Source organism: Necator americanus, chromosome I (genome assembly GCF_031761385.1).
Source record: "Necator americanus strain Aroian chromosome I, whole genome shotgun sequence".
Taxonomy (NCBI): Eukaryota; Metazoa; Nematoda; class Chromadorea; order Rhabditida; family Ancylostomatidae; genus Necator; species Necator americanus.
In genome coordinates, this window is record NC_087371.1 from 8,573,834 (window position 1) to 8,591,874 (window position 18,041).

General features: G+C 41.0%; 2 protein-coding genes across 5 annotated transcripts; both read left to right on the top strand.

The window, feature by feature from the left end:
• Positions 1 to 297: 297 nt before the first annotated feature.
• On the top strand, positions 298 to 9,215 carry RB195_004897 (uncharacterized protein; the record flags this gene model as incomplete). Of its 3 annotated transcripts, XM_064177112.1 has the most annotated exons (12): positions 298 to 348; positions 536 to 665; positions 831 to 943; positions 996 to 1,102; positions 1,235 to 1,378; positions 1,445 to 1,520; positions 1,628 to 1,783; positions 2,842 to 2,966; positions 3,077 to 3,168; positions 6,010 to 6,150; positions 7,821 to 7,915; positions 8,026 to 8,172. In XM_064177112.1, 12 exons carry the CDS (start codon positions 298 to 300, stop codon positions 8,170 to 8,172), a joined length of 1,377 nt encoding a protein of 458 aa, XP_064034237.1. The 3 variants fall into 3 exon arrangements, with proteins under 3 accessions (XP_064034237.1, XP_064034238.1, XP_064034239.1); XM_064177113.1 differs by lacking the exons at positions 6,010 to 6,150; positions 7,821 to 7,915; positions 8,026 to 8,172 and adding exons at positions 3,306 to 3,429; positions 3,826 to 3,829; XM_064177114.1 differs by lacking the exons at positions 298 to 348; positions 536 to 665; positions 831 to 943; ... (5 more) ...; positions 3,077 to 3,168; positions 6,010 to 6,150 and adding exons at positions 7,510 to 7,516; positions 9,155 to 9,215 and having other exon boundaries at positions 8,026 to 8,072; positions 8,152 to 8,175.
• A 1,742-nt stretch (positions 9,216 to 10,957) lies between these two features.
• On the top strand, positions 10,958 to 17,765 carry RB195_004898 (uncharacterized protein; the record flags this gene model as incomplete). Of its 2 annotated transcripts, XM_064177116.1 has the most annotated exons (4): positions 11,725 to 11,860; positions 12,290 to 12,314; positions 12,367 to 12,487; positions 17,691 to 17,765. In XM_064177116.1, 4 exons carry the CDS (start codon positions 11,725 to 11,727, stop codon positions 17,763 to 17,765), a joined length of 357 nt encoding a protein of 118 aa, XP_064034241.1. The 2 variants fall into 2 exon arrangements, with proteins under 2 accessions (XP_064034240.1, XP_064034241.1); XM_064177115.1 differs by lacking the exons at positions 11,725 to 11,860; positions 12,290 to 12,314 and adding an exon at positions 10,958 to 11,097.
• Between the last annotated feature and the right edge of the window lie 276 nt (positions 17,766 to 18,041).

Sequence of the window (18,041 nt, forward strand, 5' to 3'; positions counted from 1 at the left end):
CCTTTTTCGTTGGTAGCAGTATTCATTTTTGTACTCGTAGTTGAAACTCCGTTATTGTTGACTGTTTCTTTGTTAAGTCTCATGTACGGTTACAATGTATTGATCTTTCATGAATATGTGTGGTTTGTTTATTGGCATTGAACCATTAAAAAGGATGAATGTTTATGTGTTTGTTTGCAGACACTCTGTCTTCTCGATATTTCTTATATTTTGATATTTAGGATTTATTGTTCATCATTTTTAACTCGTTGTGATGGTGTCTGATGATTTTTTTCAGCAGTTCTTGGGCAGTGAAAAATGGACGAAAGCGACATTATGATATTGGAACCAAACACTCATGAATCGGTGGTTAGTTATGCGTTATATCGTTACTTTTTTCATATTTTTCGCTGAATTCTCAGTTTACCATTATTGTAAATGGAGAAGCAGAGCAAATTATGTGGAGCTTTTGCAGAGGTTCTGTTGAAAGTCTAACTTTTCTCCCATTACAAGCATGTTTTTGTTACTTCGTTCTTTTCTAGATTTTGCTATTCAGATCTTTGAACCTATCGAAGGCATACCACGTTCCTTTGAAGATGATCCTGGAACACGATTTTCCTTTGGCGTGAGCGAGCTGTCGCGACGTTCACTTTCACAGCCCATATCAGAACAGCCACTGCACAAAGGTGACCTCATTTGTTTTCATCTCATTTGGATTTTTCCTTTGTAGGCATTGTATGAGATGAGAGGTACCTGTGGTCACTTGCAGTGTTGATATTCTATAACTCAAACTTATTATTACGATTGTTATATATTTTCGGACGTCGACGAAGAAATACAATCAACTCAAGCAAAAGCGTTAGTGAGTCCACGGAAAAGAAAACCCTCGAAAATCCAAACAGTCCCTAATGAGTTTTTTGGAGTGTACTGTTTGATCAGCAGGAGTCAGCTGAAACATTACAAGGTGATTTCCTACCTTTGAATAAGTGATATATTGACGAAACGATCACATGCAGAATCGCTGCTACATTGGCTACACAGTGGATCCAAACCGGCGAATACAACAGCACAATGGAGGTAGGGAGAAAGGAGGAGCAAAAAAGACGGATAATCGAGGGCCATGGTGAATATTCAATCCTTAACATGCACGCATGCATTGAGACGTCGAGAACGTAACGCATCTGGTTGACGCAACACGTTCGGCGACGACTGTAGCTACTACTTTGTTCGATTCGTGACCGATTTGGAGTTTTAGGGATATGGTGTGTATTATTCATGGCTTTCCGAATAGTGTGGCAGCTCTGCGGTTCGAATGGGCATGGCAAAATCCCGAGAAATCGCGTGTGATTAAAGATTTAGCTTTGAAAAAGTCTAGGAAGGAAACGCCGTTCGCTTACCGGTTAGTTTAGAGAACACAGTTGTTATAAAACTGTTCTACAACTCCTCAAAATTCCATTTTATTCAGGCTTCGCATTGCCTGTCATTTGATGAACAGTCGACCATGGAATCGATTTGCTCTTACCTTTCGTTGGCTGTTACCAGTATGTTCCTTCTTATTCTCCAGAATCGTTCTATTGTGCTTTAGTGTTTCATCATTGTGTCTTCTTCTCTTCCTTTTTACTTTCTTTACTTTTTCGTTGCACTTTAGATCGAAGAACTGCCGTTCCCAGAAGAAAATTTGCCACCGAAACATGTTCCTAAGAAATATGGTTTGATAGAAAAATCGACCAGTGAAGTTCCGGCAGAGAAAAATGGTTATGTAGAAAAGGGCGAATGCCGACTTTGCGGAGAAGAAATAGAGCGAGTAAGCGTAGATGAGAAATATGCAGTCTGGGTAAAAGGTGTTGCATCAGGGCTGACTCGATTGAGGCGTGCACCACCCCTCTTCTCTGAGTGCGACAAGCTCCTTATGGTCTTTCATAGTTTTTCATTCATTTTTTTTCTTGTAAAAAGTCAGGATGGTGTCGTGTACTCTCGGTAAAGTAGTCTTTAACTGGTTTCATCGTTTGCTTTCCTATTAGAGCATTTCAAAGATTTCGGTTTGCGGTTTGCGATTAGAGGGTTTTTTTTTCCAAATGCAGACCTAGTAAAATCCTAAAAACTGTAGTCTAGAATGATTTCGAACTGTGGACTATCACAATAAAAGGATAAAAAGTAAAGGAAAAGGTGTCTAGCGTTAATCAATCCGCTTGGAATGCGCCCCCACGTTCACTTCAATTCAAAATCGTTCGAGGTTTACGAACGTGTAACTGGCCCATACAGTGACTTTCGGGGGCTAGCCGATGTGTCAAGTCAGTGTTTTTATCCTCCCAGACAAGTCTGGTACCAATTTATCGACCCCGAGGGGATGAAAGGCTTGGTGAGCACTAGGGCGGATTCGAACCTCCGATCGATCGTGCAGGGAGCGGAACCTATAACCGCTACACTACACCCGCCCTTACATCGCAATAAAAATGGGATAGAAATTCAATTCCTACAAACTGAAGTCTTTGAGAGGCTAAACTAGCGAAAATTTCGGAAAAAAAAACTTTAGAAGTGAGAATCCTCCAGAACTGTGTGCGAAATGGAACAGAAATTAAGTCTAGAAACTGCAATCTAAGGAGCACTCAAGTAGCAAAATAAACTGCAAGATCATTGGTAAAGGACTTTGTTAAGACGGTGTAATTCTATTTGGAATCTATTAAACGAAAAATGAATGAAATACGTGAAGAATAAGGAGAAAAGGAATTCAGAAAGCTTGTTGCGCTCTGTGGAAAGGGGCCAGTGTACGTCTTCATCGAGGACGCAATGAGCCACATCGATACAAGACGCTTTATAATGACTATATTGATGTTCCTAGATGATGTACATATCGATTTCCAGCTGAACCAGTTTGTTCGTTGTCCGGCATTTGTTTGCAGTGCTCACTTTCATGCAAAATGTTTATCATCGCACGGTCTTGGTGGTGAACGTTATCAGCTTTACCCTCTTGATGGGAATTGCCCCAGGTTACTTTCTTCTTAGAATATTGTTGTACGAATTGTTTCCATTTTGTTGCATCTTTCAAGAGCAACTTCTAGCCCTTCATTTTATCTATTTGATTTTTTCTTACTGTAAGGTGCGGACGGCGATACCTTTGGGGTGATGTTATCAGAGATCAACGAATGGTTATAAGGATTGATGAAGCCAAGACCGATACCTCTCTTAAGGGTTTGGTACCAAAAGCTTTACTTTTGTGATTAGTATTTCTAAGTCTTTCATGATATCGAGAGATCGCTGTAGCTTCTCATTATCCATGATTTCACTTTGTCAGCAGAGTAAGGAATGTTAATGTTATCGGACGTCAGAAATGTTGGAAAGTCCTGGCGATGCCATTTCACACCATGCCGGAAGCGCCAAAAAGCTCTGTCCTTTTCTTTACTTTGCTGGTAACCTTACTGAATTACGAGCTGTTTTCGTGCATTTCAAAAGGTGACTACTTTTCATAGCATTCAGATTCACTTGCTCTTCTTATCTCTTTTTGTTTGTGAAGTATTTGTTCATTTCGCACTCGAATTCCCATCCGTTGGACCAGACTCAACAAAACTTGTTAAATCTTTGCACAGTGTAGTTAGTTACAGGCAAAAGTCAGTTTGTAAGTTTTTCTCGCCTTTCTAATTCTGTAATATTCGAGTTTTCAAGTGCTGTTTTTACATCTGTTTTGTGCCATATCACTTCATACTTATATGCAGATTGTGCGATGCATGAATGTTTTAATTTTTTATTCTTTTTTATTCTGCAATTCCTTTGGTTCAGTCCAAAGTGTACATTTGGAGCACAGTAGTCGTATTTTGTGATTCCTTTACGCAAAAGTCTTGCCAATTTCAGGTGAACAATGATTATCCCAATCCGCTGTTTCACATGCGGCAAAGTAATTGGGAACAAATGGGAAGCGTACCTTGGCTTGTTGCAGGCCGAGTATACGGAAGGTAGAATATTATCACCTCTTTAACGTATCTTATCTTTATTATCACATTCTTTTTGTTCGGCTCCCATATTCTATGATACCAACTGCTCTTGGGGAACAATTTTATATATTTTTTTCTCCTTTTTATTTGCTTATTTGTACGAATGCCATCATGGACATTCGGATCATTCCATGTTTCACTGAGTTTAATTGTCGACCTCTGAGTTATGAAAAACAACGAGTTACGTAAAACCTCAGAAGTCAGTAGATAAGTGTGTTTGCATATGCTTATCCTTAATAGTAATAATGAGCAGGCGCTTGATGTTTTTTCCTTAATCATCGCAAAGTATTTGTAGGTGACGCCCTTGATGCATTGAATCTTCGTCGTTACTGTTGCCGAAGAATGTTGCTATCACACGTGGACTTGATCGAGAAACTTCTGAATTACCATCCATTAGAAAAGTAGCAGCAAATGCGTTGAAATTTGTAGCAATGTCTCTTTTCCTGGATCAACGATGATTGCTTTTTTTTTGGTTGAATTATGAATGATTGTTATTAGTACGGTTAAAGTTTGACTTCCATTTTTTGTTGTGCAAAGATTTGCTTACTTTCTGATTCTTATTGCATAGCACGATAAATGCTTTTCTGCTCTCTGTCCTCGATTTTTGGCATCCTTTGATATGGTCCACAGTTCTCCAGCTGTATCGAGATTTTGTAAATATTACTTTACCGCAGTCAACGGTCGAAGATGGTGATTTTTTGCAAGAAAAAAATTGTTTGGTAAAGAAGAATATGAATAATATAAGTTCTTATTCGCAATATTTCTGAGTTTTATTGCAATGTCGATTAGATGTGTTCCTCACCATTGTATATGCTCGAGTCAATCGACATGAAGCACGGTGTAACTGCACGAGCGGTTGTGCTGAGTCAATGCGGTTTTCAACCGCTCGCAGACGGCTTGGGAGCGGTTTCTTGGCAATTTCCCAAAATTTGCCGTGTGGCGCAGACCGATCAATATCGGCTGCGATTTTTTTTTACTTGTTGTCGTTTATTTTGTATTTCTTTTTCTTGTGTTCCCCTTATTTGCTTTTGTTGTACACATATATATTGTAGCAGGTTGAGTCACAAACAACTGTCTTGATACAAATATGGGACAGATACAATATAGATCTGTATAAGAAAAGCAAATACGGCAGCATTGACAAAAATACAAAAAAAAAGAAGCAGGAAAGTTGAAAAGAACTAAAAATACAAGCAAAATGAACGGAAACACAACAGGAAAAAAAAATTACAGCCGATATTGGTCGGCCAGCGGCTAAGGAAACCGCTCGGAAGCCGTCCGAGAGGTCGAGAATCGTGTTGCTCCAGTGCAACCACTCATGCTATTACACCGTGCTTCATTTCATTTTTTTACTCGACTATAGTCCTGTTAAAACGAAATGAAGCTGGTGCCGAGTGTCGCGGTCGAAGCAGCGTCGAAGCCAGAGCTTCCGATTGCAACCCCTTTGTTCACCGCCTGCCTACGCAATTGCGGAATTCTTCAGGACGTTTTGACCCGGCTGTAATTGCCATGAGAGTTACCGCATCAAGCTACTGCAGTGCATCTTCATACGTGGGCACCATCTATATCTATATGAAACTTTGCAACTAACAGAGCAGAAGTACAGGCATGCGAATTTGGCAACGCTGTAGCCTAGAGAACACTGATAATGGGATAAACTGTAACTTTATTTTTACCTTATTTCTCATACTAGTTTATGAAAGAACCTGAAAGTTCGGAGTAGGCAGAAATCATTCATTAAACCCTCTCCTGCAACTATCACGTTTCTAAAAAAAAGTTTGCGACGGTTTTCGTTTAAGGATCGCTGTAAATTGTTCACATGCACCAGAATAAAACCATCAGTGGTCATCAATGGTCTTTCTTGCAAGATTCGTGAAAAATCGGAGGAACCCGGGTCTTAAAGTGCGTAATTTATGTGCGAAGTTCGCTTTCACTGCGAGACGTTGGAGGAAGGAATGAACGTACGACGAATTGTCTGCGTCTCTTAGATTTCCATACAATATCGGCGATGTTTCGTCTTTTCTTCCGTGAACTACGTCTGTAGGCGGACTTTTCGATTTCGGCCGCTGTTTCGATCGCGATACAACCGGTTCTGTCATATCCGTACAGGTTCCGTTTGGTTTCTCCACGTTGGAACAGGCACTTACTTGTTTGCTTGAAAGATGTGTTGAAATGGACGTTATCGGTATTTTTAGCTGTCTGACTTAGCCTATATTCTTGCTAATGTAGAATATTGTCTTGCTGATGTGGAATATTTCGTATTTCCACCTTTTCTACGTCCCACGATGTTGATTTCTAATTCCTCTCACACCCCCATATTACTTATTTCGAATCGATTAAGGGGCCGTGCCTGTCAATTACTATCCTTTTTACCAATTCGCTGTTCAAAGTTGCATTATACATGAAGAATGAGCTGCGAATTCGATCACCCTTAATGGATGTCCAGATATCATGAACAACAACTTTGCTTTTACTTTTTTTTAAACGTGCTTGAACTGCGTGAATGACTACCTACTATCTTTTTCATTTGCATCGTGGGAATCGTTGGTTGGTCATTCAACCATACATATTTTTACGTCCTTTTCACAAAGAATGTGTCCTTTTGAGAAAAAAAGCCTAACAAGGTTCCTGTTTTGCTTGGCTTCAACTGATAACTTACTGGTACTTCAAGTAATGCAAAGAGACCACGAAATGAATGTGTTATTCCCTTCTTGCAAAAGCTGGTACGAGTCTGCGTTAATATTTTCAATTAATACAGAGGAAATGTTCATGTGCTAATATGTAACCAAGTTTTTTCTGAGTCAACCTCCTAGCATTAAGTGAGTAGTTTCAAAACGTTTTTTTTTCGAAATGTTTTAGCTCCTCTTAATCTATAGTCGGGTCGAAATGACATAAAGCTCAGTACAGCTGTGTAATCGGCGCTGTGGAGCTAACGATTAATATCGTGGTGGGACCATCGCGAACTGTAGCGAAAAGTTATGCTAGCAGAGGTCCCATTCGATCTTAAGCGCCATCTCTACCACACCGCTTCGAACACAGCTGCTTACGTAACTGTACCGAGCTTCATGTCGTTTCGACTTGACTCTATTTATTGACTGTTATTTGGAAATCCTTTTTTCTTCTTTCTTTGACATCTTTGTTTCATTATGGAGATTCGAGACAATGCAATTTTTTTGAAGATTCCATTTTATGTGTAGTGCGTGCTATTACTACTAGGTATTTATTGTCCTTGCTTGGTTCCTCCCATTTAAACAATGTAAACCCTGCTAGATTTTCTGCGACGATTGGCTAAAGTTTGAACGACGAAAACAGCAGATAAAATTTGACTGCTCATATGATTTAAAGTCTTCTCGTCATACAGCGCACCGCTAATCGAATAATTTCCTTAATAATTGTTGTTTGTTTTTTGTTTCCATGATAGACTGCCTATGTATTTTGCTCTTGACATGATTACGATATCGATCAGCACAGCATTTTCAGAAACACTTGTATTGGGCCGGTTAAACGGTGCACGTAAAGCTTAAGAAGCTGCCAAGCTATCATCATGACGCGTGAGTTTTCCTTCAATCTTCGTAATTATCTTGTATCACAACTCTTCCAAACTCGCAATTGTGACGTGAACTGCTTGCTCTCTCTGTTTCCTGTGTCTCTGTTTTATTCCCTCTCAGAAACAAAGTAGTGGCAGATCGTTACGCTTTAGACAGAAGTTACGGTGCCCGTAGATACAGGACAAAACAGATCTAAAATGTTCTTCCAATTTCGGGCCTTTGTCGACATTGTTTTAACCATGAGAAGATTATTTTTCTCGGTTTTATTTTGTTCAAGGTTTAGTTTTGTACTCTTATCAAGTTCTAGGTGGAAATCAACGTGACCTCGCTCGTGAGAAAAACATGAAAAAACTGATGGAACAGAAAAAGAAAGCTGGAGCTGGAGCCCGAGAAGCTAATGCTGTAGGTTTTCGGAAGAAATTAATACATAGTTTTTTCTGGTCCTGGGATTTGCAATTTCCTAGAAAGATTTTTCTTCATCAATTTACTGCCTCTCCACAACTGCTGTTTAGGGACTCTCGACTGATGCACGAATGAGCCGTGATGCTGAGGTGATGAGGTTGAAACAGGAGAAAGCAGCCGCGAAAAAAGCCGCTGAGGACGCAGCAAAAGCTGCAGATGCGAAAAAAGTGAAAAAGATTGATCCGCTCAAAATGTAAACGGTAAGCGAGTTCTTATTGCTGCAGATGGGAAGTCATATAGACTCCTTTGTCACTTTAGCTTTCATTTTCGTACAAAAGAGCGCTTTAGCTTTTAGTTTGTTATGAGTAGATTCTCATTGTTTTACAAACTCAGATATTCAGAGAACTGTAGAATTTATGCTACTACAGTAGTTGCTTCTCATTATTTTCATGCAAAAAGCAAGTCTTTCTCGCGTATGGAATCTTGCGTTGATTGTTTATTCGACACAGTCTAGATCCAACTTTCCACCCCCAGGATCGAAATTGGTACGAAACATGTCTGAAAGGAGGGGAAAATGATTTTATAGGGTCTTTGGCTACCGCAAGCTATGCTTTAGGCAACAGTTGCGTTCCAAAGGATTGATCAACGTCGAGCACTCCATTCTTCATCCTTAACAAGCATCACTTCCATCTTTTTCGGTTTGGTTTACGCTTGAATCGGCACAATATTTTCGCGCGATACTGTTTCTATTTCGCTCATTAGAAATCTCAATCTCAGTATGGGAATATTGGACCTGATGAAAATACAGAACTGGGGTAGATTCATTCCTAGTAATATGCACTGTAAGACTTTTGAATCTTTTTGGGTCTTTTCTAGGCTTTTCCTCAAACCCTTTGTTTTGCTGAGACTGCATCTCCACCGCCACCGTCACATTTCACAAAACTGAATGATAAAAACTTTTCTTATAGAATTAGACTGCGATGTGAATACATAATAATGTTTTGTTTGGCTGCAAAGCAGTTTTTTTGGTGCCAGATTCAGATCTAAGATATACTCAATGTGCAAAAAAACTTTTTCTAGATTTGATGCTCGGAGTAACGAGAAGTAATAGCGTTTGTGATGACTGAGATCCCTTTGACATTTTTTGTTGCTTTCATTTTTTTTTTGTTTTTTTGTTTATTGTTTTTCTTGCCTGGCTTATTTTTTGAGAAGAGCATACAAGATGTATATCCTTTTCAGGTTATTGCTTGACTCTTTCATGGCTCTTGGGGCTCGATGCACTATTCTTTATTGGAAGTGAAATATTGATGTGTATCTGTATTTTATCTTCTTAATCACTGGCTTGGTTTCGGAGAAATAAACAGTACACAATAGATTGCAAACCTACAATCCTATACTCCACAGACTCGAAAACTCGTTTTTTCAAGCTGTCAGACTCAAAGAACTAAAAGAAGGGATCTGGAATACTTTTGTTAAGTATGTATTGCAACCGTGCAGCTGTATGGCGGCTGCACTCAAAGCGGTGCGCTAGAGCGTAGCGGTTAGGATCGTGGTGGGACCCTTGCTTGCACCCTTCTTCGCTACAGTTCTCAGTGGTTTAATCTCGATATTAATCGCTACGCTCCACCGCGGCGCTTCGAGCGCAGGCGCCTACGCAATGACGCCGTGCTTCATTATCGTGTATAATACTTTCTGGTGATCTGGTATGATCATGAAGAACTTAGTGGTTGATTTCGGAGAAGGTAAGGATGTCTGATTGTAATTCTTGGTCCAACAAAAAAAGTACTTGTTGGTGAATGATATCTTCACATTAGAAGTGAAGCTGGTTCAAAATTTCCTCTAAGTAGTGGATGTTGAATGGAGTTTTCAATTGTTTGGCTTGTTGAATACGAGACTCAAAGGAATTTCCGAATCGTCTGCGGATGAGAAGTTGCCGAGTTAGGTAGGTAAATTAGGTCTGGACTGCGGTGGTAGATAGTAACGGATGTCATTGAACGATCGGCAGGGGTCATCGTTGTAATCTGTAACAGCAGATCACCAGCCGACCTTTGGGTCAAGATCAGTTTTTCCGAGGATTTTTGCTCCAAACATTCTGGAAAAACCCTAGAAATTAGCCGAATGCAAGTAATCGTTTTGTATCAACTTAAGCAAAATAGCAACACAACCTTCTATGTGTTTCTGCATGAACTGAGGATTACGGTAGCACTGATCTATCGATAAAAGGAGCCAAGTCGTTCGATCCCATTCGTTCTCCACATCTTGCATTAGTCACAGGATTGATTATGTTTTTCTTCTTGAACTGAGCCTTATCATAACCTTCATCCCACTAAGGTAGGCAACAAAGCTCTAATCCAGTGTACTTTTTCAAAAGCTGCAATTTTGCAAAAGTTTAGTTAATAAAACAGAAATAGAAGAGAGGGGATAAAGGTTTTTGGCGTTAATCGGTCCGCTTGAGATGAGCTACTACGTCCACTTCAATTCAGAATTGTTTGAGGTTCACGAACGTGTAACTGGTCCATACAATGATTTGCGGGGTCTAGCCGTTGTGTCAAACCAGTGTTTTTATCTTTCCAGACAAGCGTGGTACCAATTTATCGACTGCAGAGGGATGAAAGGCTTGGTGTGCACTAGGACAGATTCGAACCTCCGATCGATCGTGCAGGCAGCGGAACCTCTAACCTACTGCGCTACACCTGTCCCTAAAAAACAGCTATCCCTCTGCAAAATTATATGATTCACCTTTCACCGACTGCGCTACAACCCCCCCCCCCCTTTTTTTTTATAGGCTGTTGCTGCAATCGATCGTAAGTTCGAATCCCCCTAGTGCAAACCAAGCCTTTCATCCCTTCGGGGTTGATAAATTAATACCAAACTTCTAATCGATTTCCTTGAGCCGTAGCCAGGATTGGTATTGATCGTCTTTATTAAACAACGGCTAACGTTTCGGCGACGTTGACGAAGGCGATAACGTTGTTTAATAAAGACGATCAATACCAATCCTGGCTACAGCTTAAGGAAATCAATTAAAAACTACGTTTCAAAATGCCGAGATTCAAAGACAGTCGAACATGGGTAATACCAAACTTGTCTGAGAGGATAAAAAGACTGACTTGGCACGCAAGTCATCGTAAGGCTGCACGCGCTCATAAATCTCCAACGAAGTCTAAGTTGAAGTCGAACGCGTAGGCGCATCACCATAGGGATTGATCACCGCCGATGACTTGCGGTTACTAGCCCATGTGCCAAGTCAGTGTTTTTCTTCTCTCAGACAAGTCTGGTACCAATTGACTCTCGTTGTTCGCCCTCTTCCACGATCGGGGGACTTTAATATTTCCGTTTGTCCTGTTCGCACGCAAGAGTCGTCCAGCGCTTTCTCCTTTAGCCTGGGACAGGGAGAGCAAATTTCAAATTTTCAATTTACAATTTCAAAAACCAAATTTTTCTTTGAAGGTCTTCGTGAAGAATTCTGATCATTGAGTCGCCGGTTTTTCTGCAGTGTGTTTAATATCGCGTGGTATCCAGTCGCTCACAGCTCTGATCCAACGATTGTCGTTAAAACGCATCACGTGTTCGGGCCACCCAATTTGCAAAATGCTCAAGTTTCTGAAGCATCTTCACCTCCAGCATCTCAAGGTCAAAGCAGAACATGGGGTGATGTTAAAGAGAGAGCACGAAACCAAGTGTTTCTCGTCTTCTTTTATACATTCTCTCAATGTCTCTCCAAGCCGCTCCTTTTCTCTTGCCCAGCTCAGGTGTAAGATCGTTTTTCATGTTCATATCACGGCCCAGATAAGCATATGCATTCGTATATGTTCGTTCCGTTGAGCGTAAATGCTGCACCAGAAAACAATCCGTTTCCTTTCAACATTTCTTCGCAGAATCAGCTGAATGCCGATGCCGATCCACTTGTTTCGCAGAATTCGGTCAGTATTCGTTCTGCTTTGGGTGATGTTATATGTTATCAGAATGTTATCACAAATGATCAAATGATGTAGCTGATCATCAACCTTCACTCCCATATCGTCCCATTCCAGCTTTCGCATTACGTTCTAAATATGATATTTTTGTAGAATGGCGAAATACCGGTCGTTATATTCCTGTACGACTCTCTTTTTTAACTTTATGTACTGTCTAGAGCTGCCTTGGTTGTCCAAGGCTTCCATGACCGCTTGCGGCTCAGCTGAGTCAAAGGCTTTCCTTATGTCGATGGAGGTGAGACATAGCGGCATTTTCTACTTTCAGTGAGTTTCGAAATAGCGTGAATGTTGTCAACTGAATCTTTTTCAAAATTCTGCTTGCTCGCGTGACTGTCCTTCACATATCATTTCTTCAGTCCTGAAAACGATAGGATCACCCTTGCAAAGAGGTTATAAGATGACGGACGGAAGACCGTAAGCAGGTTGGGCGATAGTTGCCTGTGTCAAGAAAGGTTTTGATAATCTCTTATTTAGGACTGGTTTTCATCAGCTCATTGAGATGGTGATCGATGAGAAGTACTACGTGTTTCACCAATTGCTGCGCAGTCAACGAGTGGGCGAAAACGGTACGGAACCGAACAGTCGTGAATCTCTGGTTAGTTTTCAATAATTTTGCTACCCCTCCACTTCACCGCATGGTGGCGTGGAGGTAACTCTGGGCGGCGAACTGCGATACACATTCTCTGCCAGGGTCTCGCAAGCCGAGAAGGAGTTCAACATGTCGCAACCTGATCCATAAGCTGGCGACGACCTGGGGTGAACGCTAAGCTCCCAGTGGGCTACTCAGTATAGAGAAGTGTACTCGCCACTCCAGGATACACACTGCCTCAAAACCCTGCATACTAGGCCCTGCCTCTCAGATGTCGGATGGTATGGCGACCGGTGACAACCGATCAAATCTTAGTTTGATCAGGACATCTTTGATTCTGGACCAAGACGACACGTGCACGACTCATCATGGAGACTGTCCTAGATTTTGATCTTACAACTCTAGCGCAGTACCCGCAGACGCTAACCTACATGTCCTTCTAGGAGCTTCAGAGTGTACCAAGTTCCACGCAGTTGCTCTGCAAGACAACGAGAGCAGAGAGGACGACGACGTGCGACAGATGAATAACGGTACACTGCTCACTCGCCGAGGCTATTTCCATTGCGAAATGTTGGTGTGTCGGTTTTGTTGTGCATCATCTATTGTTTTGTTGTACATCTTCCATCTAACGCCCAACTCGTCGACACTCATCTTGTCACCTCGTCTGGTCGTTCTTCCCGCCCTGCGCTAAAAATCCTGCTAAAAATCGCCAAGCATCACCAACTGTTACTCACCAACATCAGCAGCTTATGAATCTGAATTGGACGCGATTCATGAGGAGCTGGAGGAAGTGATCCGCAACAAGCCCTTTCACAAATGCGTCATCGGAGGTTTCAGCGCAAGGCTAGTAAAGGCCATAGAAGGAGAATACAGACAATACAATTCTCTCTTCATGAAGAAAGGTAATCGTCAGTGGGCATGGGAATCGCCCAATATCAAGACTGATGTGAGTGGTGCCTATTTGATGTCTCGATAGTAATATCCTTTCGTAGTGGTTCTGATTACCGTCTCCTTCGAGCAAAAATACGACTTCGCCTCATGATGGAAAAGAACATCTGCTATCGGCAACGAAGGAGGAGAAAAGTCGTATGCCACGTTTGCATTCTCGAGTACTCTTTGTCCCAAGGTGACTGGCACATCGAGGAGGATCCAGACGTAGAGTGCGACTTACTCCTTAGAGGATTTTGAGACTGTGGCGAACGTACCTCGAAGCCGCGCGCGATAAACTTGGGTCGAATTTCAAAAACCAAGGAGTTGCTGGGAGGAAGAAGGAACTTGACGCTTGATCCACATGATACGCAAGTCTAGCACATGGCAGAAAATAGCTGAAGGAAACCTTTGCAGGAGGATCTATAAAAAAAGAAATACAGGCAGAAGAAAATTCCTGAAGCAAAATCAAAACGGGACAATTCAAAAGAAATGCCGCGGTGACCTCCTCTAGCACCCTTGCTGAGCAAAGACAGAATTTGCACCTTTTCCTATTACTAGATGGAACGAAGAGATCCTACTCCAGCCTTTTCCATTCGTCGGCTCCTTGGTCAAGCCCGATCATCTCCACTGGTGAGGTCCCACTACGGATTATCCCTTTGGAGGTACGAGTCGCGATCAAAAGCATGAAACCTGGCAGAGACCACGGACTTGATTTTATCTCATCCGGCTTTCTTCTGAGCTGGTGGCCATCCGTCTCATGTAATTCTAGCGGACTACATGACGTACTATCTTCGGAAAAAAAAAAAAGGGAAAACCCCCCATTTAAAAAAAAAAAAAAGCACCGAGAAAAATAAAAACCCCCCCCCAACACCCCCCCCCTTTAAAAAAAAATATTAAAAAACCCCCACATATTTAAAATGGTGGAAAAAAAAAAACAAAAAAAAAAAAGAATAATTCAAAAAATAAAAAAAATAAACAAAAAAAAACCCCTTGAGGGGGGGGGGGGGGTGTTTAGGGGGGTTTTTTTTTGGAAAAAAAAAAAAATAAAATTTTTAACAAAAAAAAAAAAAAAAAAAAAAAAATAAAATTTTTTTTTTTTCTTTTATTTATATAAAAATTTTTTATTTTTTTTTAAAAAAATTTTTTTTTTTTGGGAAAAAAAAAAAAAAAAAAAAAAAAAAAAAAAAAAAAAAAAAAAAAAAAAAAATTTTTTTTTTTTTTTTTTTTTTTATTTGCTGTTTATGCAGTAAAGAAAATAGCACTTGAAATCTGTTTCCTTCTCCCGTTCTAAAGATATTTCTTTGCTTGTCGAGATTTTGCTATTCATATATTTTCACTCATGAAAACACTGGAAACAACATTGGAAGACGATTCTTTTTCGACGTGCGCTACCGTGTCGTTGGTCTTCTCGTTGCTCGAAAGGGGCGCTTGTGATGTTACATGGTGTTGGCCTCGCCTTTGCTGCGTGAGAGTTCTACAGTGGTTTCTGCTTGCTCCAAGAACACGAAGAGGATAATCTTGCTCTTAAGTCATTGTATTTTTCGCGGAAAGAAGCAGCACCATGATCGTCCTATTATGATAATGCTCATTTCTTCAGGTATGAGAAGAAATTTGCACACAGAAACAATATGCATACTCGTGCCAAAACGGCATGGAGCACGTACGCAATTGCGTACGCTGCTTCTCTCGACGCGGTTCGGTGGAGTCTACCGGCTAGGAGCATGGTGAACTCGTATCTAAACTTACACCCGGCTGCGAGAGGCTCTTGCGAGAGGCTACGGTTGGTTGTTTCAGAGAAATAAGCCTAGAGAAAGGTAGAAAATGAGCGCCTTACGGTGTTTTGCGCACTCTTACCTTAAAGCAAACGAGGAGAATATCACAGTGAACCTTAATCCAAGAAAGAAAGGAAGTATGATCTCCGAATTTCAAACTGAGTAAGGGATGGGGTTTTAGCTTAGGCTTTTTCGTCCTTTTCATGCAGCTAACAGCGATTACTTCAAGTAACTGCATAGTTGACATCTTTTGCTCTTCCTCTGTCCAGTTTTCTTCTCCTTGTTTCATTTGTTTTTGCACTGATCTTCTTATTTATCGCTATCACTTATTTAATTTAAGTTTTCATTCTCTTTCTCGTCTATTACATCCCTGTTTTACTTGATTAGTTTTCTTTTAATTCTATTTGTTTTTTTTTTTACAGGCGGACTTCTTTCAACATAATTAAGTTCACTGCCGTTTTCGTTTGATTCCCACAGTAACATGAATTGACACAGTACTTGGACACCTGCTTTTAACCTCGCTACTGTTTTAGCCTTAGTAACAGGAGAAGAAACGACGTTATGTTACGTTATGTAATACCAGAGCCGAAGTGCCTCAGTAGCTTTGATTTGATTCCAAGTTTTTTGAGCGGAGGTTTAAAGCTGGTAAGTGCTAAAATTCGGTAACACAAATGAGTACTCAAGCTTTCGCACAGACGAAACACGGAAACTAAATCAAGCTGTAAGATTCAATGTTCAGAAAATTATTCATTGTCGGCAAATTTCGCACGTTTACTTTCTGTGGAAAGCGGTAGACCTAATTTTGAATGTGAAGGGAGTTTGATCTCACTTTCTATCTCCAAATTTGGCTGAATAGTAGCAGAAAACTGCTCTTCCGAAGAACAAATCTTGGATGCAAGTCCAAAGACACCAAAAACAAAGTCGATTGGAAATATTTACAAGTTGAAACTTCAAGTAAAGTCTGAAAACGCTTTATAAGTTTTGTCATGGACACCACTGGCATTTTTTCGTACTTTTTTCATTATCTCGTACCAATGTTGGAGCCATATCACCCAGGATGTTTTGTAGGAAAAGTACTTTCTCCGATCGGAAAGAGATACTGGAAAAGAGTCTTTACTCTCATTTGAGAAATCTCCATTATTTTTTCTATGCGAATTGTGTTCCTTTAGCTTCGATTTCTCGTCATATATTAACGTGATATAAGTGCCGATTATCATGCAGTACGCATTCCTTAACTAGGAGCAAAGTAAGCAACACAATTACATGCTGGGAAGTAAGGACAGAATGAAACAAGAAGAGTAACGTGAAGAAGAAAGTGTGAGAAACAGAAATAAAAACAAGGAAACAAAGGGAAATAAAACTGCACATTAAATAAGGAAAGCAACGCAAGAGCAAATGGAAAAACGAGAAGAAAACTGAACAGAAGACGGGTAAGAGATTCTAGCTATGCAGTTACCTGAAGCGATCGTCTTTAGCTGTATGGTAAGGATTAAAAAGCCTGAGTTCCAATTTCATCCCTTAGCCAGTTTGAAATTCGGAGATCATACTTCGTTTCCTCCTTGGATTAAGGTTTATTGTGATATTCTCCTCGTTCGTTTTAACGTAAGAGTATGTGAAACACCTTAAGGCACCCATTTTCTAGTTTCTTCTAAGCTTATTCCTCTGAAGCAAAAGAGAAAGTAGTCACTAGGTGCACCATTTTCAAATCCGCCGCGCGTTAGCATTGGTCCAAGGGGTGGGGCCTCTCGCAGCCGAGTGTAAGTTTAGATACGGGTGCGTGGTGAAACCGTTGATGGCTCACCCATCGCTGCAATCCCAACTCGGTCCCACCTGTTGCCTCCACCGCGCCATTTCGAGCGCGTACGCAAATGCAATGCACGTATGCTGTTGGAATCTAGATGGGAGTACCGGGAGCTGCAGTGAATACTGTTGCCAGTAAGGCTGCCCGCAGCGTTCACACCCGCGTGGGCAGCCCAAGGTTGCTCTCTAACCGCTACGCTCCACCGCACCGCTTCGAACGCAGCCGCTTACGAAACCGTCAGTACCGTGTTTCATGTCGTTTTGACCGTACTATACGTTGAACCGGGTGGACGCAGTTTGTCTGCTACAACGGATGCTTTTTCTTTGCTTGGCACTTATTCTCTTTCCTTCTCTGATTCCCTCGACGGAAAAAAAGAGAAATGGGAGTAGAGGTAATGCGTAAGTAGAGGAAAAGATGGGGAAAACGTAGTTTAGAGTTGGGGGCACTCAGTGGCGCCTTTATTTTTGACAGTAAATAACTAAATCAGTCGGGTCCCTAAGACCTAAACATTAGTCTTAGAGAATCTATGACGCGTAAGCTAATGTTACTAAGGGAAAGAAGTAGGAGCGGCGAGAAATAAGGGCACCACTGAGTACTCTCCCTCCTCCACCTACATTTTTCCTGAAAAGACTAATAATGTAGTTGCCTTTGTTGAAACATTTCTTCACTTCACATGTGTAACTAAGGGCATTTTTTTTTGTTTTAGTTAGAACACGTCGCTAGCAAAATCGACCTTGTTCTTCGTAATGTTGTGCTTCACGATGGATTCGTCAGTGGCTAGATTCAAGGCTTCTGATATTCGTTCCGCCATCCTCTCCTGCAGCGGGCTGCTATGTGGTGTGAAGGAGACTGACATTGAGGTACCGTCGTACATATTTTTGGATTTTTGGGATTTGTTTCAACATTCGTTGGTTATAAGTCCCCTTCCGTCGGCGCTTTTCACGTTAGGCGTGAAACATGTGCGGGAATGAATTGTTATTTATTGGAATTGGAATTTCATGAAGTGCAAATGCTGCACAAATAAATACTGCACTTTGGGGCATCATACAATATCGAC